Raw genomic sequence first — 27,587 nt, forward strand, 5'->3', positions numbered from 1 at the left:
ACCAAAACTCTGTCTCCAGTTGGGGTATATTCAGTGAAATTAAATGCCTGATTACAATCTCCTCTGGGCTAATTTTGATCAAATCTATCTATTCCATTTGGCTTCATGGGACTCAATTACTTCCAGGAGGGATTTTTGCCCACTTACAAAAAACTAGCTCAAACACTCATGGTACAGCATTCTCCAACTATGGATAGCTTGATTTATAATATAGTTAACCTACTCAAAAATTTAAGCAAAATTTAAAATACTGTAAGTTCTCACTTTTAAAATTAATGTTTGAAATTTATTCATTTTTCATGATCGTTTACTCATTTAAAATTTTCTCTCTATCATTTGCTTTTAAATCCTCAATTGTTTTTCTTCATTGAGGCAGAAAAAAAATTTTATATAAACGTGTCCATTTTCCAGTGGACCAGTTTCATCAAGTAGGATGTAATAAATATTTAACTGCTATCCTCACTGCAGCCTACTTACATATCAAAGTGGTATTTGAAATGGCACTTAGAGCCAATAGAAAGGCAGTAGTTGAAGCTATGAATCAGTTAAATAAACTACTATATTGAAAATAGCAAAATCAATACCTATACAATCTATTGCTTTTCCTGTTCAAAGGAATATTCAAAGGAATAATTGGTTAGTGTGCCCTCACAAGAATCAGACATTCAGAGTTGAGAGAATTAAATGCCATAAAAATTAAATCTTGAGTGTTCTTACCTCTTGTTCTAGACAAAACCATATCCTTTATTATTTGCATAATAACACGCCCAAGGATCATGACCGAAATCAGATGATATACTCTCCATGGAGTCAATGCAAGGAACCTGTAACAGAGAAACATCATTATTTCAATGTGAGGATTTTCATCTCATTTTTAACAGAATTAGGTTTTCTGCCTGTCCAAAACCACGAAACAACATTAAAAAAATGCATTCAATAATGATTTTTCTTTTCAAAAACCACGCCGATGTAACTGCACAAAAATTATTTAATACCAAAGCCAGCAAAATAAACACCCTTGATCCACATGCATCCTGCGCTGGGCTTTCTCCGCTCACCTCTAATTCAGGCAGGAGATTTGCTCTCCTGGGAATGAGCCAGCAAGACCCTCAGTGACAAGCTTCTCCCTCAGCAGGTACGTTCGGTAGTGACCTGAAGCACTCTTGTGCTGGCTGAAGAGCCTGAGAGGCAGGATGTTCCACAGACAGGATGGCTGGACACCCTTGTCTCACAGTTCTCTGAGGTTTTTCGTCTATGCCCTGAGTTCCCCTTCTCCCATCTCTTATAAATGGCACTGAGGATCAGATTTGCTAATACTTCCTCTTCAAGATGCCAGCCTCCTTGTCCACCTTGTCTCCAAAGAAAAACAAACTAAATATTGTTTACCATGAATAGGTCGCAAACCTGGCAGGACTGTCTTTGGCTGGGTTTAAGAAGAAAAGGAATGACAGTGAAGTCACAAGCAGCCTCGAGCCTTCATCTGAGACTGGAGGCTGAAGCTCCTACTCCACACAAGTTAAATGGCCATGCTGCCCGTTAATATTAACACTGGTGTCATCAGAACTCATACAAAAATCAATTCAACAAACGTCTAATAATGGTGACAAGGGTGTACAGTGAAGTGAAGGACACATGCATGATGTGTCGCTTTTTGTCACTGGAACAAAATAGCTGAGAAAAACAACGTAAAGGAGGAGAAGTTTGTTTGGGCTCATTGTTTCAGAGGTCTCAGTCCATGATTAGCCAGCTCCATAGCTTTGGGCCTGAGATGAGAGAACACCATGGCAGAAGTATATGGTGGAGGATAGCTGTCCCCTCATGGCATCCAGGAAGGGGACAGGGACAAGATACAGCCCTCAAGGATATGTCCCCAGGGACCTGCCCCCTCAACTTTGTTCCACCTCCACCTTGAGTCCATTCACATTTTTAATTCCTCAAAAGGTTAATCCACTGATGAGGTCAGAGCCCTCAGGATCCAATCACTCTCTCAAACCCCACCTTTGAACATGGCTGCACTAGGGATCAAGCCTTCAACCAAGGAACCTTTGGGTACTCCAGTAACAACTGCCTTCTATGAGCTTACTCTCCCATCAAACATGGGTGAAGATAAACAAGTCTACAGCACTCTTAGGGGCTGTAGCAGAATAGGGACAAAGAGCAAGATGCATCAAGGAAGGAGTGATTAACTCCAAATCAAGGAGGATTTTATAAAAGTGGCACTTGAACTTGGTTTGGGAGGGTGGATGTTATTCAGAGAAAAATAGAGGCTGCTGCACCTGGTGGATACATATGAACAGAAGACCAGAGTTGGTGAAGGTTAGTTGTCTGTGGCTTCCCGGGTAGCCTGGGGTGGCCCCAGCAGGAGGTAAAAGCAGAAGGAGAGAGTTGGGAGATTGGAAGAGAGAGAAGAGACAGAAGGGACAGGAGGGCAACAGATGCTGGTGGGTTCTGAATGATATGCTGCTCCATGTCTTTCTGCTACTGGCCACAGAAAGAAAGCCAAAGCTATAGAGCAAGAAAATAAAATGATGAGTCATTTGGGAGAATGCGGTGGTGTAGAAAGGAGTATGGAATCCATGCCACCTCCTAGAACGCCATGGAATGTTTTTAGAGAACTTGGTAAGAGATGCCAGGAGTTGTAGGTAAAACTCTCCACCAGAAGAGGAGCGACCCAATTTTTAGCATGGTTCAAATGCTAACAGCATGTGTGACCTGGGCCAGGGAATGAGCAGATGGACTAGGTCTATGCTTCCTAAATAATGGTCTGCAACTGCCACCAGATTAGCTACATGGAAAGCTTGTTAAAACAAAAATTCTCCTCCCCAATTCTCTGAAACAGGTGTCTTGACTACTAGTATTTATACCTGATAAATATGGATGTATTACCTACAGTAGACCAAACACTGAGCTACCAAAAGGCAATAAATGGTGAATAAGGAGCATGGAGGGAAGGAACGGACACCAAAAAACAATCCACCATGCCAACCTCTGCGTCTTCAGCAACAAAAAAGTATCCTTCCACTAAGGGGCCACCTCATAGTTGCTTGCTTGATTGACTGATTTCAACTTTTAGGTTGGTTTAAGCCCAGGGTGTGTTTTGGGCTCTGTTTCTTTGGGGGCCTATCTCTTTACCAGCAGTTTATGATTAACTCTTGCTGTTATCCATATGCTCGGCTGTCCCAGCTCTTCCACATCATATACTAAAGTGGCAATTTTTAAATCATTGACAGTGATCCACAGCAAGATATTTATTCACATTAAAAAACAAATGAAACCAAAGTCTCAGAAAAACAGTATTCATCTTCACAACTTATAATGCCTTTTGATATCTTCCACTCAGTTCTCTCTCTCTGATTAACCGCTGACTGTGACCCACTGAGGAGCTGCAAGTCACAGATGGGCTCACACCACATTCAAAGAAACCTGCAAGTATTAATGTCACTAGAATGGCCCCCTTTGTAGAGTCAGGTAAAGCCCTAGAAGAGACAAAAGTTCCCTTAAGTTTAAAGGTCTTTTAAGCCAGCCGGAAAGCCATTTAAGTGTCTTTTTAAAAAAAAAAGAAAGAAAGAAGGAAAGAAACACAAAATCAACTGAAGAAGTGAAAGTAATTAGTTATTCTCTTAATGGAAGTTCCAAATTTCCAGGAATAAAAAATTAGGTAATGACAGGATTTCAACCTGTAGACCTAGCTTAGACCTCATTGGGAGGTCATTGACATAGCAACTCAAAAAAACACCATGGATGTCCCCTCTGTGTCCTGGGCAAGGGCCCAGCTGGCCTCTCTGCCAAGGGTCTTACTGGTCATTAAGAGTCCACCATTGCTGGTAAGGCAACACCAACAATTGCTTGGGAAAATGATGCCCAAACTGTAGGCTCCTTGGCTGTTTACTTGGTAGGTGAGCACCTTCAGCCCCAAATATTAAGTTAAAAATGTTTTGAGATACAAATCTTGAGATAAAGAATTGTGTGGGGCTGGGGATGTGGCTCAAGCGGTAGCATGCTCGCCTGGCATTCGTGCAGCCCGGTTAGACCCTCAGCACCACATACAAACAAAGATGTTGTGTCCGCCGAAAAAACTAAGAAATAAATATTCTCTCTCTCTCTCTCTCTCTCTCTCTCTCTCTCTCTCTCCCTCTCTCTCCCTCTCTCTCTTAAAAAAAAAATACAATTTAATATTTAAAAAAAAGAATTGTGTTTAGAAAAATCTGTATTTGGCATTTTAATTTCAAATACTGTTTGAGATGATTTGTTTCATGGTTCTACTTTAAAAGTACATAGTGGAGTAATTCAGACCTGTGATTTGTAATTACAATCTTAGAAACACTTATGAGTTAAATACATTTTTAAAAATATATTTTTAGGGCTGGGGATGTGGCTCAAGCGGTAGCGCGCTCGCCTGGCATGCGTGCGGCCCGGGTTCGATCCTCAGCACCACATACAAACAAAAATGTTGTGCCTGCCAAAAACTAAAAAAATAAATAAATAAATAAATATTAAAAAAAAAATTAAAAAAAAAATATATATATATTTTTAAAATTTATTTATTTATTCTTAAATTTTGATTTTTTATATATGACAACAGAATGCATTACAATTTATACACATATAGAGAACACTTTTTCATATCTCTGGTTGTACACAAAGTAAAGTCAAATCCTTTGCGTCTTCTTACATGTATTAGGGGAGCTACCTAATATTAGGGAAGGCTTGAGCTGTTACAATTGAAGCTGTTTTTTAAAAATTTGGGGTAAATTTCAAACATACACAAAAAGAAGGCCAGAGTATAATGAACCCAATTTCAACAATTCTCCATTCATGGTCAATCTTGTTTTCTCTAGTTTCCCACCCACTAAGCTCCTCCCTCCCTCCCTCCCCAGCTAGATTATTTGAAGTAACTCCCAAATAGCATATAATTTAATCTGCAAATATTGCCATTTATCCTCCCCAAAAAAGTCTTTTTAACAGAGGGAACAACAGACCTGAAAAATAGTTTCACTCTTAATGTCATCAAATATCCTCACTGTCCATATCTTCTCATTCATCTTTGCACACTCATGTATATACACACATACACACAGAATGAAACAGCATCTGAAAAGTCACACACTGAAATCGGTCCATGGGTATTTTGTTTATTGTTTTCTCTAGACCTGCTGCATCTTCTCTTTTTTAATTCTTGGAATTTTTTGTGGAAGAAACACTCATTCGACCAATTAAAAGTCTTCCAGATTCTAGGAACTGTTCATTTTATGCTTGTGGCTTAGTTTGATATTTTCCTGTATTTTTGTATAGCCTGAAAATTGGAGGTTGGATATGGAGGCTGGATTAGATTTAGGTTCCTTGCTTTTTCCTGTAAAACCCCCTAACAGGTGGTGGTGTATGTGTACATCAGGAGGTATGTATTACTACTGGGGTGTCTGGGGTCTGTTTTTGATGACATGAGCAGCCAACAAAGGTCACTGCCTAGCATTTAACTCCTTGGGGGCTACTTGGGAGTGATGGTCCTTCATTCCTGCTCCAGATATCAGGTCTCACCCCTCGGTGATGTGTGGTTAGCCTCGAAGACAAAGCTCATAAGAAAGACAGGATCAAGCCTTGACTCCTTTTATTTACCAGGTTTTCCCCCTCAAGACAATGAGGCATCTCCTAGTACCCTCCAAAGGAAACTAGGCAGTTTCTTCATTCCTTTTTTAAAATTAGTGCTATTAAGAACTAAGAATCTGAAAATTCATGGTTTCAATACACAGTAGCATTAGCCTTACCCTCAATCTGTTCCATCTTGGCTAGTGGTTCCTAAGCCCTTTTAGGGACAACCTTAGTAATCTTTGATAATGAAGTACTTATAAAGGGACATAGAAAATATAAAATCTGGGCTGGGGCTGTGGTTCAGCAGTAGAGCACTTATCTAGCACATGTGAGGCCCTGGGTTCAATCCTCAGCACCACGTATAAATAAATAAAATAAAGTTATTGTGTCCAACTACAACTAAAAAATAAATATTAAAAAAAAGAAAATATAAAATCTACAAATGCAGTCTGAAATGTTCAAAGGGGCACTACTTACTTTGTATTGAAACCAATCATTCACCTAAAATTCTCTTGAAAATGCTTGATAAAATTTGCCAGATTTATAAACAAAGTAATGTTTTGTCAGTTAAAATTGAGCTCAAAGAAAATATGTGGGTTTTGAATTTGGAACTTTATGAAATAAAAATTTATTTTTTAGTAAAAATAAATTTATTTTTTATTAAGTAACTAAATGAATTGGTTTGAACTAATCTTTATATGAAAACTGTCACATGGAACACTTAAAAAAAATCCCTGTTAGCTGGACATGGGGGCTCTCTCTCACCATCCAGAGAAACGCTATTGCTGCCACAGAATCACCCATCTGGATGGAGCTCAGGTGCTTTCATCTGATCTGCGAACCCCTGAGGTGCATTCGCCCAGCTCTCCTTCAACACTGCTCAGCCAGGAAGACCAACAGGCCTTGCTGCATCCAGTTTCCTGTGGTATTTTACTGTCACCACTTTCTCTCCATTGACAAGAGTGTCAAACACTGGGAATACACCGACGGCTGAATCCTAGCCTGCCCCAGAAAACACACAGGCAAAGTACCACCCTGAACCACAGACTGTTCAGAAAGCCGCGAGAGCAGGAGAGAGCTGGCAACTGCACAAGGTCAGAGGAAGCTCTCCAGCGAGGAGGCCTCCAAACTCTGACTTCCTGAAGACGTTGGATTTGGCCAGGTGGCAAAGAGACCTGAGGTCCAATGGGGGAGCCGCGTATACAAAGCAAATGAGACTTGAGTCTCAGACTTAGGAAGTCCACCCCAAATCTTTGGCCCTCTGCCCCTGCAGGCACTTGACCTGGCCTACAGAACCAAGCACCAGGTGAATCAAACAGCTCTATTGCTGTGGGCACTGGCACTTACATACGTATTCCTCATTTTACCCCTGAAACAAGCCACCAGGAAGGCACTGCCAATATCCCCGATGTACAGATGAGCAAGGAGAGGTTTGGAATCCTGCCCCAGCTGCAAGACAAGGAACAGGCAGGACCGGGTAGTGAGGCAGGCAGCCTGGCCCAGAGATCTCTTCTCACCTCTCTGTCAAATGCCTCCCAATGAGTGCAGGCTTCTGCCACGTCTGCCACTATCACATGAAAAAGCTTGGCTGGGTGTCATCAGTTCACAGCTTTCTTCACATTTAATTATTAGATTTTATCTTAGAGCAGTAAAAAAATTAAATAGATAGTACAGAGACCCCATACGTACCTTCTCCCCTACATACTGTGTCCTCTATTAATATCTTGCATTACTATATGGTACGTTTCTAACATCTGATGAACCACTGCTGATATGGGATTCCTAACTAAGTTCTTAGTTTACATTAGTCTTCTCTTTGTGTGACATATATTCTATGGATTTTGACTAATGCATAATGCCATGTATCTACCATTATAGAGTTATATAAAATAGTTTCACTGCCCTGAAATCCCCTGTGCTCCATCTATCATTCCTCCTGTCTTAAGCCTCTGACAACCACTGGTCTTGGTATTGTCTCCATAGTTTGGCCTTTTCCTGAACGTCACATAGTTGGTATCACACAGTGTGCAGCTTTTTCCCAGTGACTTCTGTCACTTAGCAGGATGCATTGATGATCCCTCTGCATGTGTGGCTCAAGGGCACATTTCTATTGATCACTGAATAATATTCCACTGTACGTTATTAAAATTTAGCCATTCACCTGTTGAAGAACATCTTGGTTGCTTCCAATTTGGGGCAATTAGGAATAAAGCTGCTATTAACATTCACATGTAGGATTTTTTTGTACACACACATTTCCAACTCATTTCAAGACAGACTTTTTAAAACAGTTTCATCATCGTGCTGGCTTATATTCAATTTACAGACAGTTAAAACCCCCAAGGATTCCATTCTTCACATGCAGTTTTGAATCTAAGCATGTCCTATCAAATTTGTTCTTTGTGACACAGCCTGTCATTCAAACTGACAGACCTTAATGGTGGCATCGATCATATCTCTGCTCTCTTGTCCAGCTCCAGGACACCCACACATGGCATATCTGCATGTCATCAGTCCTCATTCTCACCACTGATCAAAGATACTGATCAGCACTGGAATCTGTCATGCCCCATTAGCAGAGTAACCTAGATTCATTAATCAGCACTTCATGAATACAGACCATGCAGCTTACTCCATAAGAACAGATTTTTGTAAGCACTCTGCTGAGACCTGCTGTAATCCTGAGGTCTAAATGTCTAAAAGTGTTAATTGGCTTGGCTACTGCTGAGAACTACTTTGAGGTATGTGATAGTTCCCTGTAGAGGAACTAAACACCATTAGACCCAAAATATCATGGGGCATGTCCTGAGCCAAAGGCCCAGGGTGACCTTGCCCATCTACCCATTTTCGGAACTCACAGAAGCATGTGGTAAACACCTGGCCCGGGTGAATTCTGCGGCACACAGGCTGTCAGGAGGTTCTTGGGTGCTACAAAACAGTTATCGCAAGAGGGTCTATGGTCAAAACAGAGGGTGTCCAAGAGGTCGTGAGAGCAGACCTTAAAGGGAAGGGTCTGTGGATGTGCACTATCCTCACACAGGGGGCTTCATAAATTTTCAAGACTCAGGGCAAAGTGAAAATGCAGAGACCTCATCAGGGCTGCAGAAGTCAATATTCCCTTCCCAGCCTACTCTTGCCCTAACCCAGACAAATAGTAGCTCCCAAACATATTGCTCCTTAGCTGCAGGCCACTTCTGGAATGTGAATCCAAGATGGATGAGAAGCCCCCGCCCAATCACCCTGAATGCACCCACATCACTGCCAGCCACGACAAGGATGCTCACCATCTGTTTTGCAGCTGTGAAGAACACAGGCCCTCATGCTCAGATGTCCCAATGAGGAGCAGACAGCCACAGTGGGACACAAGTCTTCCCCACTGCTGCAATCAGCCATTGCCCTGGACAGTCACACAGAGTGAGATTGAGAGGGAGGGACTGGGCACCATGTGACAAGGAGCAGGTAGCCATAACCCAACCTGGACAGGTAGGACTGCATAAGTCCACAAGCCACCTGAACAGCTCCATCAGCCCACTGAGCTTCACTTACAAAACAGATTCGAAGATGAAAGTATTAAGAACTGTAAGATGCAACCAGTGCATGAACCCCAGTGTGGGCCCTCTGAAGTCCCCACTCCATGCAGCTGTGTAGGTCACTCTCCCACACAGCCAGCCCTGCCCTCAATAAGGTCCCCAGCACAGTGATCAACAAAGGCTTTTCTTTTGCTTAAAATAATGGTTATTAAAATTCACACACACACAAAAAAATCACCGACACTCATCTTTATCCAAATTAGCCTAGGGATCCATGATCACACATCAATGGGTCCCAGAATAAAGGAAATTCAGAAGCCATTTCCACCAGCTTAAGTCTCCAGCTCTCTGAAACATCTTTCTATTAATTGTCAAGCTTCTTATCATCAACTGAAAGAATAAATAAGTACACATTTTTAAATTAAAATATCAATTGTTTACCAAAAGAGCTACATGTTCTTGTTGGGTGTGGTGGCCCATGCTTATAATCCTAGTGACTCAGGAGACTGAAGCAGGAGGATCATGAGTTCAAGGCCAGCCTCAGTGACTCAATAAGGCTCTAAGCAAATTAGCAAGACCCTGTCTCAAAATAAAAAATAAAAAGGTCTGGAGATGTGACTCAGTGGTAAAGTGTCCCCAGGTTCAATCCCCAGTACCAAAAAGAAAAAAAAAAGTTACATTTTTCTTTAGCTGATGTAAAATATTACTTTTATCTGACAATGTATGTTTCACATTTGGAAAACCAAGACAAGCTAATATTATATATGATGATCATAATATGTATATATGTATGTTTATACATATATATTGTGCTAAGCAAACATTACAAATAACAATTATATGCTATGTAAAAACATAAAGTTGTCTGTGTATAATACTACCTCATTTATCTTACAAAGACACCCTGTGTGGTTTAGTTGTCACTGGAAAAGCACAGATCTGTAAATTACTGTGAACTCTTTATTTTAGCAAGATGTGGCCTATTTCTCCATCCCAATGTGGTGACTGCTTTCAAAACATGCCATATCACCCAGATGTGATTATCTCAACCCACAGATGATTTCTAGCCATGCTTGGACAGTATCATTTCTGATTCATTTTCATTTTGGATTAATTTGTCCATTTGGTTTTTTTCTTCTACTTTCTTCTATTCCATTTCCAGATTCAGTAACATTATTTTGGCTTTTAATCTTCTTTTCAAGCAATCAGCTGCCTTCTCTCACTTTTCATTGCTGGGATAGTTATGAAACTGATGTCCATTATATCTGGGTCAAGCTAAGAATGATACCCCATCCCCATACTCGGAGATAAAGGAAAACAGATGAAGATCCAGAGAAAGATTCAAAGCCTGGAAAGTCAACAAAGGGGCCTGTATAATGGTTATATTATTTCAAAAATGAACAATTTTAAGAAGAGATTCTTCCTACCAAATCACAGACTCTAATATCGAAGCTAGTCAGCATTCACTGTTCCTGCGCTACTGCAGAGTCAGGGCAGGCGTTCCGTGAGGATGCTCAACACAGAAAGTGAGGCCAGGAACTAGATTGCTCTTGGATAACACACAGCCTTAGGTCTCTGTGCATGAATCACTCAGGAACCTGCCAAGGTCACTGCTCTTCCTTGGTCCTGTATTGACTTTCAAGCATTCCATACACAAGGGCTCTGGTGGTGACTGTTTAGACTGGGCAATGGAGGAAGTCACAGCAAAGCAAGTGGCCATGCTGGTCAGGGTGTGGGGACAGGCCCTGGGCTATGTGGATGATTTACTCCATGAAAAAGGAAGGTCAAAATTCCAGGACAGCCTTCTATAGAATTCCACTCCATGGCTACCTGTAAGTGATGTTTCTGACTAGCTGTGTATCCATTTGACAAGGAAAAGTCTACATTTCCTACTCCATGATGAGTTTTGCAAGGCCAAATCCCATGACTCCATGGTACATGTTTCTTTTTCTTTTCAGGCAAAGAAAGAACTAATAATGTTAGTCCCCATCCCCCTCAGTTACACACACACACACACACACACACACACAGCAAAAGAATAAATTTCTCAGACAATAAATGCAAAGGACAATACTCAGTTCTCCCATGTGTAAAACACTTAACATTCATTCTGGGTAACGCGCAGCCCTCTCTATACTATGAAATGAACGGTGACAATGGCTTCAGAGAAAGAAGGTCTCTGGATATGAGCATTGGGCCCTGCATAGTTCTGATATGGATATTAATCTGCATTGCTTGCTTTGTAACTCTCAATATAGAGATTTAAAAGTGAGATTTTGCTTTCCTTTACTGAACTCTAGCTGTAGACTGAGCCGACATAGAGTCCTTAACGTATGCCAGCTTTATCTAATATTGTGGTGTCTCTAATCATAAAAGAAAGAAGGGTCTCATAAGATGTAATGATTCCCCAGATATGAGAGTTGAAATGATCTACTGGAAGATAACTGTCAAGAGTTAGGAATACTGGTAAACATCTACCTTAATATCAGAAATATCCTGAATCTTTTTATATAAATCCTGCAAAATTAATGACTGAAGATGACTTATGTACCATAAAGGAAAAAAAAGTGCTGCCAAATAAATTATGACCTTCTGAATTGAAATGCACATCTCATTTTCAGAGCTGCTTAAAATATGCACTTGTGTCGGCAAGAGGGGATATCTTTCTTCAAAATCAACAAAAGGTTAGGGGGAGGGAGAAGGGAAGAGAAAAGGAAGGGGAAGAACGTGGATTGAAATCAAATTCCTTGCATGTATTATTTTGTCAAAATGAACCCAAATACAATGTATAATGCCCTAATAAAAAAAAATCAACAAAATATAACATTTTAAAATAATTTGAAAAGAAGTTAATGGTAAAATTGAGCAAGATAAAGAAAGAATTTTTAAAAATTATTACAAGTCAGATATCAAATGAAACCCAGAAATCTTTTGGCCTAGAGAAGCACCTCCTTAGTCATAATGACCACAAAAGTGAATGAGAAGCATGAAAGAAGAATTGGGGGGAGGGCGGGGAAGCAGGCTTCTCTCTGCAGGGAGATGAAGAATCTCCCAGGATAACAGACCAGAAAACTTGGGGAGAGCCGCCAGTACATCTGCTGCTGCGGAGGAGGGAGGGCTCCTTCCAGCAGAAACAGGTCTGGCTAATCCAGTGAATTCAGGGAATGTGCCCAGGTCAGCAAGCGCAGTGGAGAAAGAGACAAGACAGCGGGAGGCGCAGAGGGGATCTGCGCTGTGTGCAGGCTTGAGCCCGTGAAGGGGAGAAGCCAAGGGCAAGGCTGGAGTGGAGCCGAGCCCATCTAAGGGCAGGAAGAGCACCATCGGGCACCGTCTACTACTTAGCACTGGGATTGTAAGAAAAGCCACGGGTAAGTCAAGTCAGGCGCATCCCAGGGAAAAGCTGAATACCTGCCCACAAATACTGACCTGCAGCAGGGTCATGACAGTCAAGGAGACACCAACAAGGGACAGGTGAGTCACCCGCTGCAACCCTCTGCAACCCAGTAAGTTAACACCAACCGCCAGATTTAGTCGTAGGAAGGAGTTAAGAGGGAAAAAAGAATATCAGTCAAAGGCACACATTCAACAAAGAGCAGGATGGTAAAGGGGGAAGGTGATTAAGAGGTGCAAAGAAGAGAGAAGAAAGAAATGCAGAAAGGTGGGAGGCGGGGACGACAGTTGAGTCAGTTTTTTGGGGTTTTCATTCAATGACAAGGAGATATTCTGTGTGTCCCTCCCATAGGAGCAGAAGGGTTTGGGGCCCAAATTACAGCTGTGCACAGAGGCCAGATGGCTGAAACAGCACTCTATCCTCCACCTCAGAATTTTCATGTATAAACTGAGGCACCCGCAAGAATTATCAGAGTTCAATGAATCACCCTCAGAATTACTTGAGGCACTTCTTAAAAATACAGATTTCTAGGCCCCACTTTGGACCTTGTAGGTCAGAACTCTCAGCCAAGAGGTGCAGAACCCACATGTTAACAGCCAGGTTTATGGACCATTAGACTACAAAGCCCCCTGTGGGCATTTCTCACTCAAACATTTTCTGAGTCCATAGACCCTAGTTCTAGAGGACTGCCGTATAACTGACTCAAATATCAAACTAGGGGCCTCTTCCTGCAGAAATAAATAAATACCTTTACTGGTGTTTCAGTCCATTTGGGTTGCCATAACAAAATACCATAGACCAAGTGGTTTATAAACAACAGAAATTTATTTCTCCAGTGCTGGAGGCTGAGAAGTCTAAAATAAAGGTCCCAGCAAGTTTAGTGTCTGGTGAGGATTTGCTTTCTGGTTCATGGACAGCACTTCCTCATTGTGTCCTCACATGGCACAGGGTGTGATCTCCCCCACAGGCCTCTTTTCTCACTACATGAGGACTACACCCTCATGACCTGATCACTTTTCAAAGGCTCTGCCTCCTAATACCATCACACTGGAGATTAGATTTCAACATATAAATTCCAAGGGACATAAACATAAAGTTCATTGCAACTGGATGTAAAGAATAATGACAGATGCCAAAAGAGTCTTCTAAGAATAGCCCTTGGGGACAGGTAGCAGAGGAGCAAGGCACACACTAATGAACTGAGTGAACCTTTACAGGCCTGCCCAAGAAAGAAATAGGTTGATGTATAATGAGGGCCTGTGGCATTGAATACTATCTCACTAAACAATATGATGGACTTAGGTATGTGGAAGTTATATGTCCATAAATAGAGGAGGATGAACACTTTGTTTAAAATCATGAAGCCTATAAGTGACAACCAGGATATAAACTTGAGTCTTCCTGACTCCAAGTTCACTACTCTATTTACAACCATTTGTGAAATCCCTTGGCATCATGCTTTCATCAATCAATATTAAAGTACCAGAATGTTCTAGAGGCAGTTTTGAAAAAGCAATTTTGAACTTGGTTCCTGCCTTTCCGATCTCCAATCAATTGTACCCATCATCTGTTCATGTTCACAGTCTGTTCAAGAGCCTACTCCAATGTACATGTCCTCGTCTGGAGTCCCACAAAAGGAATTCAGTCACTCCTCAGTTCTGAGACTGATGGCTTTGCCACAGCCACAGAAGATTCCTCCCTCACTCCAAAAGAACCAAGGATGCAAATGACAGGACTTTGGCCCTAACATATGCACATGGCACCTGCTTGTTTGTGCTCAACTGTTCAGCCTGGTTCTCCAGCCCATCCCTCCCCTGCTCCCTCTCATTCCCCTCCTCACCAGCTGTATATCTGCTTACCCAGATCCAGCCAACCCGTTTCCAGGTAAGTGAATCTTGGTCATATCCTGTTAGGGTTTAGATATGAGGTATCCCCAAAAAACTCATGTGTGAGACAATGCAAGAATTTGCAGAGGTGAAATGATTTTGAGAAGTATAGCCTAATCAGGAGATTAATCCACTGATGGGTTAACTGGGCGGTAACTGTAGGCAGGTGTGGCTGGAGGAAATAGGTCACAGGGAGTGTGACTTTAGGGTTTATATTTTGTCCCTGGTGAGCAAAGAACTCTCTGCTTCCTGGTTTCCATGTCTTGAGCTGCTTTTCTCCACCATGCCCTTCTGCCATGATGCTTTGTCTTATCTTAGGCCCAGAGCTGTGAAATTGGCTGACTGTGGACTGAACAGCTGAAACCATGAGCCAAAAATAAACGTTTCTTTCTCTATATTTTTCTTGTCAGGTCTTTTGGTTACCATGACCAAAAAAAAAAAAAAAATGCTGACTAAAACACCAAATAACCCAGTGTCCAAGATCACAGCCCTGTCAGATAGACCTACTGTTATCGACCATTCCTGACCAAGTCCCCGGACTCACCAGTAAGATTCCACACTGCCCAGACTCTCACACGTTCTGTCTGGGATCACTGTATTCACTTTTAGAACCAGGTCTAAGGCTTTTTACATCTCCTGGGCCAAGGGTCTGAGTTTGCTAATAACAGAATACTACAGACTGGATGGCTTAACATTTATTTTCTCACAGTCCTGGAGGCTGGAAGTCCAAGATCTAAGAGCCAGCAATTTGTTTTTTTCTGGGGCCTCTCTTTCAGCATGCAGATGGCTGACTTCTCACTGTGTCCTTCCAGGGTCTTTCCTCTGAGTGGATTCATCCCAGGTGTCTTGGTCTTGATGAGGACGCAAAACAACCTCATTCAACCTCTCTAACAGTCCCATCTCCACATATATAGTCACATTCTGAGGTGTATTTTGAGCTGGGACTTCAACACGTGAATTTGGGGAAGACACAATTCAGGCTATGACACCAAATACCTGGGTCACTCAACTGTCTGTTCCAAGGTCTACTCTAGTGTCCAAGTCAACAAGTTCCCGTAATGGGCCCTCCAGCCCCAAGATACTGAAGACCATCCCCTCCCTTCCCAAACTCCCTGCTAGGAAGGGAGCCCTTCTCTCTGGCTGCTCCACACAGTAAACAAAACCAGAACATAGTTGGACTAGCTGGACAAGTCATAAGAAACCTTGCAGATTAGAACAAACAGTTTACTCAAGATCAGAGAGGCCATAATAGCCCAGTTTACACAGCATCCTGACCTACTTAGGTTTGGATGATAAATTACATGGTCACTATACTTAAGATCTAAATGAACACATGACACAAAGAAGCTAGTAATTTGTTTTAAAAGCTCAAAATATAAAATATGCTGAGCAGTAAACAGTAACTATATCATCTTAGGAGGGCTATTTTTCTAAAGGCCAAGATCAAGTGTCCTTTATCAACATAATGAAGCTGCACTGCCCACTAGAGCTGACCTGGTCACATTTATGAGCACAGACCTCTGTGCACAAGCACAGCTTCCCTGGATGTGTGAGCAGCCTCCTGCACAGACAGTCCTTTAATATCTGGAATACCATGTCCAGTAGCCATTGCTGGAAAATATCACCCACCTTTGTATCTTATTTAATGCTGAAATGATCAGGAAACCATACAATCTGGGTGTGGTGGCAAATACGTATAATCCCAGCAACTCAGGAGGCTAAGGCAGGAGGATCCAAGCCAGCCTCAGCAACTTAGCAAGACCTTGTCTCAAAATAAAAAAAAAAAAAAATTAAATGGGCTGGGGATGTAGCTCAGTGGTTAAGCTTCCCTGGGTTCAATCCCTGATATCAAGAGAAAAAATAAGAGCTTGTGGACTGTCCAGGGACATCCTTTTAGATACTAGCACGGAAGGGGAGAACCACGGCCCCTCAATTCCAGTGCATGGGGACCCGCAACTGCCTGCTGTTCTGTGGCCAACCCTGAGACAGGACAAAGTGTTGGCCAATATCTAATTCTAGATATCAGGAATGGCACTCTGGGCCTGATGCCAACGGCCAACTTCCAGTTGGACTTTGATTGGCAGAGCCACCTCAAGGCCAGGGAGAGTATGTTCTATCATTCCAGGCAGGAAAACACTGAGTTTTTCCTATAGGTCTAATTAAAAGACAAGACAAAATGGGGGGGTGGGCATAGGCATGAGGAAGAACTAGCTGCCTCCGGAACCCCACTCCTCTAAGCACCATAGATGGCTACATTTCTAGAACATTTTAAACCACAAGTGGACCAGCCACAGGCTTACATCTTCAGCAGATGAGGATGCGAATGGACTTTCAAAGGCTGTGAACTCTTTAGGGTCCCCAGCCTCAGTCCCCTCACTCACACAGGTTATATCGCCCACACTGATGGAGATTGTGAGCAAGCCCTCAGGAGAGACCACTCCTGCGGTAACGAAATGTGGTCTTATCCACAACCCTGCACGCAGAGTATTGAACCTAGACCTCAAAGCACAAGTTAAACTGCAAACCAGGCTGCCTTTGAGGTGTAAAAGTGTTTTTATTTCTATTTTAATGTCTTGTTGTATTTTATTTTTAAAGTAAAATTCAGTAAATGGCACAAAAAGAAAAAAAATAATGATGCATCTTGAAGCTGAAAATTGCTTTTTATTTAATTTTTTTTCTTGGTAGTTGTAGATGGACAGCATGCCTTTACTTTTTATTTGTTTGTTTGTTTGTTAATGTGGTGCTAAAGATAGAACCCAGTGCCTCACACATTCGAGGCAAGCACTCTGCCACTGAGCTATACCCCTACCCTGGAAACTGTTTCTTAAAAAGCACCCTGGGGTGAGGGCACAGGCCTGCACCCACACACTGGAGGAGAGCTGCAGGAGAAGGCCTGTCTCCCAGGGCCTCGCTGTTGTTCTGTGAGGGGAAACCACAGCTCAAGAAGATCTAATCCCTGGACTGGCTTCATCTAGGCAAGCTGGTTCACCTGTGCCCAGAAACCCCTCCTCACCAGCCACACACTTGCACGCACATGTGCACACACAAGAACACATACCTTGTGCACACACACATCCTTGCTGCCTCCAGAAGCATTCATTTCTACTATACCTCAGTCCAAACCACAATGGAGACCTTAACAATGACAACAAACAGCAGATCCTTTAAAAAATAAGGAAATTGGGTAAAGGGAAAATAAACCAAGGAAAAGAGGATGACTCAAGTTGAAATTTAGCCCTCAAGAATTCAAGCCATGTGTTACAATGAAAGAAGATAGCCACTAATTTGGTTCCCAGATGACCCCTCAGGGTAAGAACTTGATTGTCAAACGCTCTTTTAGCTCAATAGGAAAAGATAAAATAACACTGGGAAAGTTTTCACATCTTCTTAGTAGAAAAAGAATCAATAAAGCGCAGCAAGACTATAAAATAAGTGAATGTCACAGACAACCAACCCCAGCTCACTTTGAGCACAGAATCATGAGCCAAACAGTGAGGCCACACTGACCTGCTAAAAGGAAGTCTCTGGGGAGCTTGGTTTTTAATGTGTCTTTTTTTTTTTCACTGTTTGCCAAAAATCAGCTATAAAATAGGACCGAACAAGAGATATGGTGGTTAGAAGTGTTCCGGGGAGGAACACAGTCATCCCCTCCAACACGCACTGTGTAAGAGCTGACGTGCGCTTGCTAGGAGAAGCCACCTTGGCTCAGCAGGCTCTCCAGTTCTGTCCCCTTCGTGTGCACACATGTGCAGGACACAGCAGCACAAACAGCCTAACAGCGTTCTCTAATTAAACAAGGGAGACAAAGCCCTCCCTTAGCACGGGCCCTAACTGGGCTCCAATGGAAAACATATGCCTCTCTAGATAATTCCACCTGAGACTTCCAGCACCATATGAACTCTCCAAGCAAGGCAGACAAAGCCCAGGGAAAACAATACAGGGAACAGGAACAAAAGACTACACAATACAGAAGATGACGGTTTCTCATTCATCTCTCCACGTGAGCAGCACAGCCTCAGTCTTTAGAACACTCAACATTAAACACGAGCAAGAAATCTCCTCTTGAGTTTCAACTCCACAATCAGAACCAGAACCTGGCCTCATTCCAACCACAGGCTTACATCTCTAGCAGATGAGGAGGGGATGGGAGGGGAAACCGTTTACAAATAATGACAGAGGAATGCCCTTGGTGGAACAAATCTGCTGAAAATCCCAAATCATGCATTCAGCTATATCAGAACTTTAAATCCATATGCCCAAAAGGCCTTGCCCATTTTGATAAATGAAAACCTTGGTTCTTGGGCAAAAGGAGTTTGTTTTCAAAGGCTTGGCAAAGGGACAGCAATCAATTCTTGACCACCGCACACATAGTGGTCAGCTTGGCAGCAGCAGAGCAAGGAAGACCCAACCGAGGCTGGTGGCAGCCTGCCATCAACCAGGGCTCCCCTGGCTCCCAGAGCACGCTTCTGCTCCCAACACTCTGGAGTCCCACCTGGGTGTCTGCTTGCCTGTTCGTCTGTCTACTACCACTCCTTCCATTCAAAAGTAGGCATTCCCACGAAGACAGGACCCACTCTTCCCTGTTCGCCAGTGTCACCCCAGCCCTGGGCCACTGGGGTTGTCATTCAGGGTTCAGTGAGTGAACAATTCAGTTAAGCCATTCATTAATCATTCGTGTAATCAATGTAATGGTTAATTGTGAATTCTCTACAGCACACTATCATAACAGTAACCACTTGCAAAATTGAAAAAAAAAATGTACAGGGAACATTAAAATTTCCTTTTTTGGAGCTGGGGATGTAGTCCAGATCACGCACATGTGAGGCACTGGGTTTAATCCTCAGCACCACATAAAAATAAACAAGACAAAGGTATTGTGTCCATCTACAACTAAAAATAAAAATAAGTAAAACTAAAATTACAATTTTCTTTTTTTTTATACTGAGGATTAAACCCAGGGGTGCTTAACTACTGAGCCACATCCCCAGCCTTTTTTATATTTTATTTAGAGGCAGGGTCTCATTGAGTTGCTTAGAGCCTCACTAAGTTGCTGACACTGGCTTTGAACTCACAATCTTCTTGCCTCAGCCTCCCAAACTGCTGGGATTACAGGCATGCACCACCATACCAGCTCCATATTATTTTTGAAGACATTGTGGGGAGCAATGCACAACATGAGAGGCCCTTGGGTCTTGCCTTAGACTATTTCTTCTTTAACAGAAGCACCAGCTTCTGATTACCCATTCTTCTTGTCTATTTTCTGTTGCTAATAACACAATACCATAGACAGGGTAAGTTATAAACAAAGATTTATTTTGGTCACAGTCATGGCCCAAGGTCAAGAGGCTGCAACTGCTGATGACCCTCTTGATGGCAGAGTCCCTGGGCAGTTCAGGGCGTCAGGCAGCAAGACAGGAAATGTGATCTTGGGAGTCCTAGCCAAATTGGCTTTTATAGCCTATCTGCTCTCCAGATAACTCATTAACCCATTAATCCACTAAGCACATAAGTAGATTAATCCATTCCTGAGAGCAGAGCCCTAATCACCTTTAAAGATCCCACCTGGTCCCACCTCTTAATATCTCAAAATGAAGATAAAATGTCAATGAGTTTTAGAGGGGACAAATCATATTCAGACTACAGCATCACAAAAAGTTAATCTAGCTTTCCCTAATTTGCCCCATGCTAAAGCTATGTGGCAACTGGGTAGGTCAAGAGGGCGGGGTTCACGACTCATCACCAGCAGAGCTGTAGCTGACATGCAGCTGTAGCTCTGTAGCTGTGAAAAACACCCCAATACTATATAAATATAATATATACTATATCTGTGTGTGTGTGTGTGTGTACAGATGTAAATGTACATGTCTGGGCGTCTTTCCAAACATCTGATACTTTTATTAACTAAAAGCCGAAGATCGTCATTGACATTCTGTAGCCCAGGTTCTTTGGCCACAGCCATGCTCTTGAATGTCACAGGCAGGTGGCAAGACTGTCATAGAACATGGTCTCAAAAGTCTTAAGATATCCACCTTTCTGCTTCAGGCAAAACCCCCACACAGCAGAGATTTTCTGGGCAACATCAGAGCTGAAAGATGGAATATACACAGAACTAAATATCTCCATCATACACAGAATAGTAGATAAGCAGGCTGAACTTTTCAGCTATATTCAATGTTGTTATTAAAAATAAAATTTCTCCTGAAGCCAAATTTCCATTTTGATAAGCAAAAGCTATCATTCGTGTATACTGGTTAATTAAAAAGAACAGAAAAGCAGTTTTAAAATCACATTTTCATTCCCACTCAATTATATTTTTTAAAAGTCTATTCCAATAAACTTAGGACTTGAGCAAAAAGTGAAATTTCATTGTTAAATATCTTTCAATATTTAGATAACTTTTATAAGAAAAAAAAAGTTAAGCCACACTGGGGTTGTGGTTCAGTGGTAGAGCGCTCACCTAGCAAGAGTGAGGCCCTGGGTTTGATCCTCAGCACCACATAAAAATAAAAAATAAAATAAAGGTATTATGTCCAACTACAACTAAAGAATAAATATTAAAAAAACTTAAAAGTTTAACACATCATTTTTCATAGTCTCTGATAATAAACTGGTTAAAAGTCTCTCCTAAAAATTCTTGAAGTTATAGATGACATAATGATGCAAGCTATTTTTAATTTGTTCAAAGGCACTTGGAAGTTAATTTCAAAGGTAAGCCAAGCCAGGTGTGGTGGTACACACCTGTAATTCCAGCACCTCAGGAGGCTGAGGCAGGAGGATTGAGAGTTCAAAGCCAGCCTAGGCAAATCCAAGGCACTAAGCAACTCAGTAAGACACTGTCTCTAATAAAGTACAAAATAGGGTTGGGTATGTAGCTCAGTGGTTGAGTGCCCCTGAGTTCAATTACCAGTAGCTTCCCCCCCTCCCAAAAAGAAAAAAGGTAAGCCAAGAAGATATACATTCATTCCATAAAGGTAAAGAAACAGATGAAGTAAGATTTCCATAATACAGTCAATGCCCCAAGACATTACCCACTCAGGTTACAGGAAACAACTACATGAGGACAGTCGTGGTGTCCCTCCTTTAGCTCGTGAGCCATTTCTTCCACTTACAAAGATGGATTTGATTTGATGCAACTCTGAGCAACTATGACTCAGTCCATGAAGCCACCTTCTGAATCCTGGTGAAACTCCCCTGGCAGGGTGCTGGTGAGCTCAAGCCTATACCGCCCTAAACCATGCTATTCTAATGGATCCTCTGACTCTTGTTTTTAAATTTTGTTTGTATTTCACAACAAAGGTCTGATTTTTTTGAGCACTGAGTGAATGTATGTTTTCTTGTTTGCAGACACCTGTAATGCGTGTCATAGCTAGGGATGATTCTTAATGACAAAAGGTAAAATGCTCTTTTGGAGAGATCTCCTAAAGTTGTGTTATGATAACTAATACAACTATTAAAGTGACCATGTCCATTTTAACAGGTCTTGGTGTTTTAGTATAAAACGCCAGTATCGATTTCTCACTAAGGATCACATAAAAATGTTTCCTGTGAACAGGAAATGAATTTTTAACTGCCAAGAATCCCCTCCATGAAAGATTTCCTAGGATGTAGTCACTCTTGTCATTTGAAAGGCTGTATGACCATTAGCCAAACACCTTATATCAAGCAGATGTGGCCAAACGCAAGTCAGAACTACTATGGGCAAGCAGAAGCCCTCCTCTGCCTCCTTTTATTGAAGCAACTTTTCACAAACTCTGGCTCACTTTTCAGGAAAGTAGCAAGGGATGGTGACATCTAAGGCAAAAGTCTGAGGATTATGCTTGAAAGCTTTTAAAGGTCCTGGCAGAGCTTCAGGAAATCTGTCCCTACACCCACTGCAGACCCTTGGAAGATTCCCCCAAGACACAGTTGAGCAACCGGAGAAACACCATGGAGAGACTCTGACACCAGCCATGTTGTCACCAGCTCACTGTGGGTGACAAGGAACTTGAATTCAGTTCCTTCAGCTATAAAATAAGGTTGTTAAACTGGAACAAAGATTTCCTCTCTTTTATTTCATCATACGGATGTCTTTTTTTTTTTTTTTTTTTTTCAAGGATTTAGCTGCCCACAAAACAAACAACCTGATTTACTAGGTCCAGACTGGTACAACTGAATCACAGGAATAAGTATCTCCCAGGCTGAAATACCGGAAACAGGTTAGTACCTGCAAAGCACTGGGCAGAGTTCAGGGTCCCAGATGATTTTAATTCTTCCTGTGAATCTTCAGCTAAAATCGGCTTTATCTCAGACACATTTCTTTCAGCACTTCACAGACTGACAAGACACGAGAGAAACTGCCAGGGTAGCCTTTGGAAGCTGACAGGGGATACTGACACCTCTATGACCTTGAGCTCCAAACCCAGCCTAAAATGTAAATAGCAACGACGTGGTCTCAGCTGGTTGTATCCTGGTCAGTGACAGATGAGAATATTTGTCTTGAATACCGTGCCACCAAGGGCGGGGCATGAGTTTCTCTCAGCCTTTTTTGTTCATTTAGGCACATCGTACTCTAGAATCCCACACTGTTCCCCCCAAGCCAGGCCAATTGCCTGGTCTGACACCTGACCCCCAGGGCACAACCCAGCAAGGCCCACCAGGCCCAGCCAGGGCGGCCTCCTTGACCACTCAGGGGGTCCGCGAGTGCTGTTTTCTGTGGATGTACAGCACAGAAGCCCCAAGCAAACTCCATCCTCCTCAAGAATAGACCGTGGAAATTAAAATACACCTTGCACACAGCAAGCAAGAGTGGGGTCTTGGGTGCTCAAAAGACAAGAAGAAACATTGTAAGCTTGCCCTGAAGAGCTCAAGCATGAAAAATAACAGCATGATTTCTGCATACCTCAGACTCTAGAAGCTGTAAGTCAGCGTTAGGCCAACTACAGAGCAGTTCATCTATACGTGACGGAGAGAATATTGAACAAGTGGGCTGGCCAACCCTGAGGAGGGGACAAAAGGAGCCAAAAAGTCAAGGAAAACTCTGCAGACATTCCCCCATGACCGGCCTCCGCAAGTCACTTCACCGCCCTGGGCTTCAGTGTCCTCTGTAAGATGGGAACGTGGTGAGGATGCCACCTCCTCACCAGAGATGCTCCAGAGGAATGGCCTAAACAGGGTAAGCAGTTAACCCATTAGTGAGTCACAGGTTTGTCACTGGGTCTTCATCGTTAAAGACAAAATCTACCAAATCTTGATAAGCCCTAACCTGGGTGCCAAAAAATGCTGTTGCCTTTCTCTGCTGGACTCTGCATACCCCAGGGAGCTTCCAGGGCTGGGCCTGGCTGCAGACTCTGTCAGAGCCCCACACTGGGAAGAAGGCCACTTCAAACCAGCAGTGCCCCTCGGCCTCTCCCACCCACCAGGTGACCTTGGGTAACTATGACCAGCGGGTCCCTGTGGAATGAGGGGTCCCCACAGGCTTCTTCCTCACTCTGTCCTCTCCAGATGCCAAAGTGGCCACCCACACCCGCTCCTTCCTGCCCCCTGCCTTTTCTGTAACAGAATGTACCATGTGAGCTCCAGAGTTATCTACAGGCCCCACTGGCTCCCGGGCCTGCAGGTTCCCTGTCCCTGGTCTAGTGCCTGAGACCTTTTGGGTCCTGACACAACTCCGCCCCCTCAGCTCCTGCCCTGCCAGACACCATCTCCTTGTTCTGGAGGTAAGGAACTATGGAGGGGCCTCCTGGGCAGACCCTGATTCTGCTGGGGCTGGCCCTCACTCCGTCACTGCCCGCCTGACTCGGGTGTCTCTTCTCCTGCCTGGCCTCACCCTGCACTGCTCCCCAAGCAGATGCCCTTCCCTCTGGATTCCCATGTGCTGCGCTACTGGGTTTAGAACAACCCTGGCCCCTGTACACCTGGCAACCCAGCTCATTCCCACCAACCCCTAATGGGGTCCCAGCTCAAGCAACATCCCCTCTAGGTCCTTCCTAGCCCCAGCTGCACTACCACGCCACCTACTTAGCCTGGCACAGCACTGACGGGAACAGGCCAGAAAGGCTCGAACCTCAGCTTCTTCCCCCGAGGGAGGGTACGAGGGAAGAAGGCATGGCGTCCCAGTTCAGCAAGGCGACTTCCACTGACTCATCCTTGTCCCTGGTGAGTGTTTGCTAATGGAAAGGACCAGGGATGCGTCGTTGACGGTCACCTATCTCCCACTGCCCATCTCCCCCACCTGCTTTCTGACACTCCTTCGGCCTGGAAGGCCTTCTCACCGTCACTCACCCAAACCACTTGTCATCATCCCACTCTGAGCACAAGTGCGCCCTCGCGGAGGAAACCCTGTTGCCACGTCGGTACCAGCCAGGGTACTTCCTGCTCACTTGTCACCTCTCCCAAGAGACTCTCAGTTCCAAGACCCACTGTTGTTGGTGGATCCCAGGTGGCAGGGGGACCTGAACTATCCTGCCCACCCCTGCGTAGCCACAGACCCTGCTGAGTCATCTGGACCCATGACACTGAAGCTCACCATCCCACCAAGTGCCCCAGAGACACCTGGGATTTGGAGTTTGATATATGAGGGCCCTTTAGGTACCAGATCGTGTTCTACTTATTTAGTTTTTTAAAAAAATTTTATAAATAAAATAATATGCCGTAAAGTCCCATTTTCATGCTAATAAAACTAGTTAGTCTGATATACCTTATTCATGAATATTATACTTTGTAAAAAAAATAATTCATATCCTAGATATGAGTTGCTCCGTAATAAAGTACCATTCAAGCCAGTTTTTAATATAAAATATACAAAGTGCTGTACTTGGATTTGGGAAGCTTTCTCATAATGGCAGTTAGTATGTGGAGAAGAACACGGGAAAAGCAGAATTACCCTTCTCCAGGGAGGTACCTGCGGGACTGCACACCTGTCTCCCATATCACGGGAATCGTGAGGAAACAGATGAAAAAGCTGAGAAGAGTCACTGCGGTCTCACCCATTCAGTTATGGAGCACCTACTATATGCTACAGTGCTGGGGACTCACAGCTAAAGCCACTGACCTAGCATATGCCACCCCTGGAGGCAGCTCTGAGGTGGGAGAGGATTCCCTGTGGTCAGCTGGGTACTCTGAACACGGCTTTCTCCCTCATTCCCTCACCAGGCTAGAATAAGCGTAAAATAAGAGCAAAGACACACCCAGAAGAGACAGGAAGCGGGGGAGGAGCCAGCCAAGACGGCAGCACGGTTCTGGAGACAGGGCAGGTTCAGGCTGACAACCCAGTCGGCAGGCAGGGTAAGAACATGCAGACCCACATGCCCATCACTGACATAAAGGTAAGTCCTTCTCACAGCACGTCCACTGTGCTGAAGACCCCAGAGCATCTCCGAATGGACAGCCCTGGGAGAGGACAGGTCTGAAGAGAGAACTCTGAAAATTCACAACCCCTAGAACTTGAGATCTCCCCACCCACCCAAAGAGGACGAGCGAGGACCCCCACCTACTCTCAGAGATGAGAGCAGAGGGCCTCAGCCTCTGGTGGTATCAACCGTACAGCTAACAGCTGAAGACTAGGGCTCCTGCCTCCTTGCCACCCTCTAGGTCAGCTCCTGGCACAGAGTCAGGCTTCTCCTCCCACCTGCCCTGCCCACCACAGAGATGTCAGCATGTCAGCCGGTCCCCAAAACCAGACAATCCCCAAAACCCACCCTGGGGCTCCCTGTGTGAGTGGGGCCTCATCTGCTGGGCCACAGGGAATCCCATGGAGTGGCCACACCTCAGCCGGCACACGGCACTCCAGTCAGCCTGGGTTCCTGTACTGTAACAGGAACAGGACTCTAAGGGCCCCTTCAATACTTCACACTGCCTCCAACATCGACCAGACTGCAAAACACACAGGAATAAGGAACCAGAATAATCATAGGAAACCCTTAAGTTATCATGAATACTCTCCAGGAGAGGAAATGGGGCCTCCCTGTTCAAGATGCTGACTTTCTCCTGTCCCCCAATTTCAGTCTGAGTCCATTTAGAGGCTCCCACACAGGAGAGAAGGAAAAAGAGAAAGATACAGATGTCCTCAGTGGACAGCATGCCCAAGGGACTATAGGACAAGAAAGAATGAGGGCTTCTTGAAGGCAAGGGGTTGAGGGGGTCAGAGAGATAGACATGTCCTGATATTTGTCCTTTATCAAAAGGAATTTTTCAGGTATGCTAGAAAGTTAAAAAGATAAAAGAAAAAAAATGCTAAGAGTGATAACAAAATAAAATTGTATGAGAAAGAAAATATAAACAAGGCATTCTACTTAGTTCAGGTATGAGTAGTATTTACACAGTCATGATGATCGAACCAAAACGGTGATATCATAAAAGCAGAAGTACGACTGGAAGGGTTCGTGGAATTAGGGAGTGAGGAGGAAATTAATGTCTTAGATGGCTACGTCATGACCTGGCATTTCAAGATTATTATTTTTTAAGTCTTAAAGTTTTTTAAGAGCATCAACATTAACAGGGGTTATTGTGAAAACGCCTGGGAAGCAGGCGAGACAGGACCAGAGTTGCCTCTCAGTGCCGGCCCAGTGGACTCGGTTGATACCAAGGTAAGATGGGGCTCATTTCCACGTGAAATATTTGCGTTTCACTTACTGCATGTTCTGGAATTGCAGTGTGAGTTTTTCCTTCTTTATTTTTTCCTTTGACCCAAGTGGTATATATGACAGAGTTTTAATAATTTTCTAAATATTAGAAAAATGAACACACAAAAAAACAACCACAATATCTTCCAATTGCACCAAGTTCTCTGAAGAACACAGAACCTCCGACATTGAAATCTGCAGGGGCTACAGTGTGAACGTAGTCCCTCAAAGACTGTGTGTTGAAAATCTCATCCCCAATGCAAAAGGTTGGAAGCTGGGGCCTAATAAGAAGCAACTTTGGTCACAAAGGCTCCATCCTCAAAGACAGATTCACACTGTTATCTCAGGTTACTTTTTACAGGAGTGGGTTTGATATAAAAGCGAGATTGGCCCCCTCCCTCCCTTGCTGGCCTCGCTCCTGTTCTTCTACCTTCCATGTTGCTGTGATGCAGCACAAAGGCCCTGGCCAGCTGTTGGCACCATGTCCTTGGACTTCCCAGACCCCTGAATGTGAGCCAATAAATCTCTTCTTTATAAATTACCCAGTCTCAGGTATTTTGTTATAGCAGCAGAAAATGGACTCGGGCAATAGGCA

At 43.5% G+C, this 27,587-nt stretch overlaps 1 protein-coding gene across 1 annotated transcript in view; it reads right to left on the minus strand.

Annotated features, from left to right (window-relative positions):
• The window catches only part of Retreg1 (reticulophagy regulator 1), a 140,414-nt gene that overhangs the window by 99,250 nt on the left and 13,577 nt on the right, over positions 1-27,587 (minus strand). The window contains exon 2 of the mRNA XM_015497367.2: positions 718-824. Coding sequence (XP_015352853.2) covers positions 718-778 — 61 coding nt within the window. The 5' untranslated portion in view covers positions 779-824. The remainder of the gene's footprint in view (positions 1-717; positions 825-27,587) is intronic.

The sequence above is a fragment of the Marmota marmota genome, unplaced genomic scaffold (genome assembly GCF_001458135.2).
Source record: "Marmota marmota marmota unplaced genomic scaffold, marMar, whole genome shotgun sequence".
NCBI lineage: Eukaryota > Metazoa > Chordata > Mammalia > Rodentia > Sciuridae > Marmota > Marmota marmota.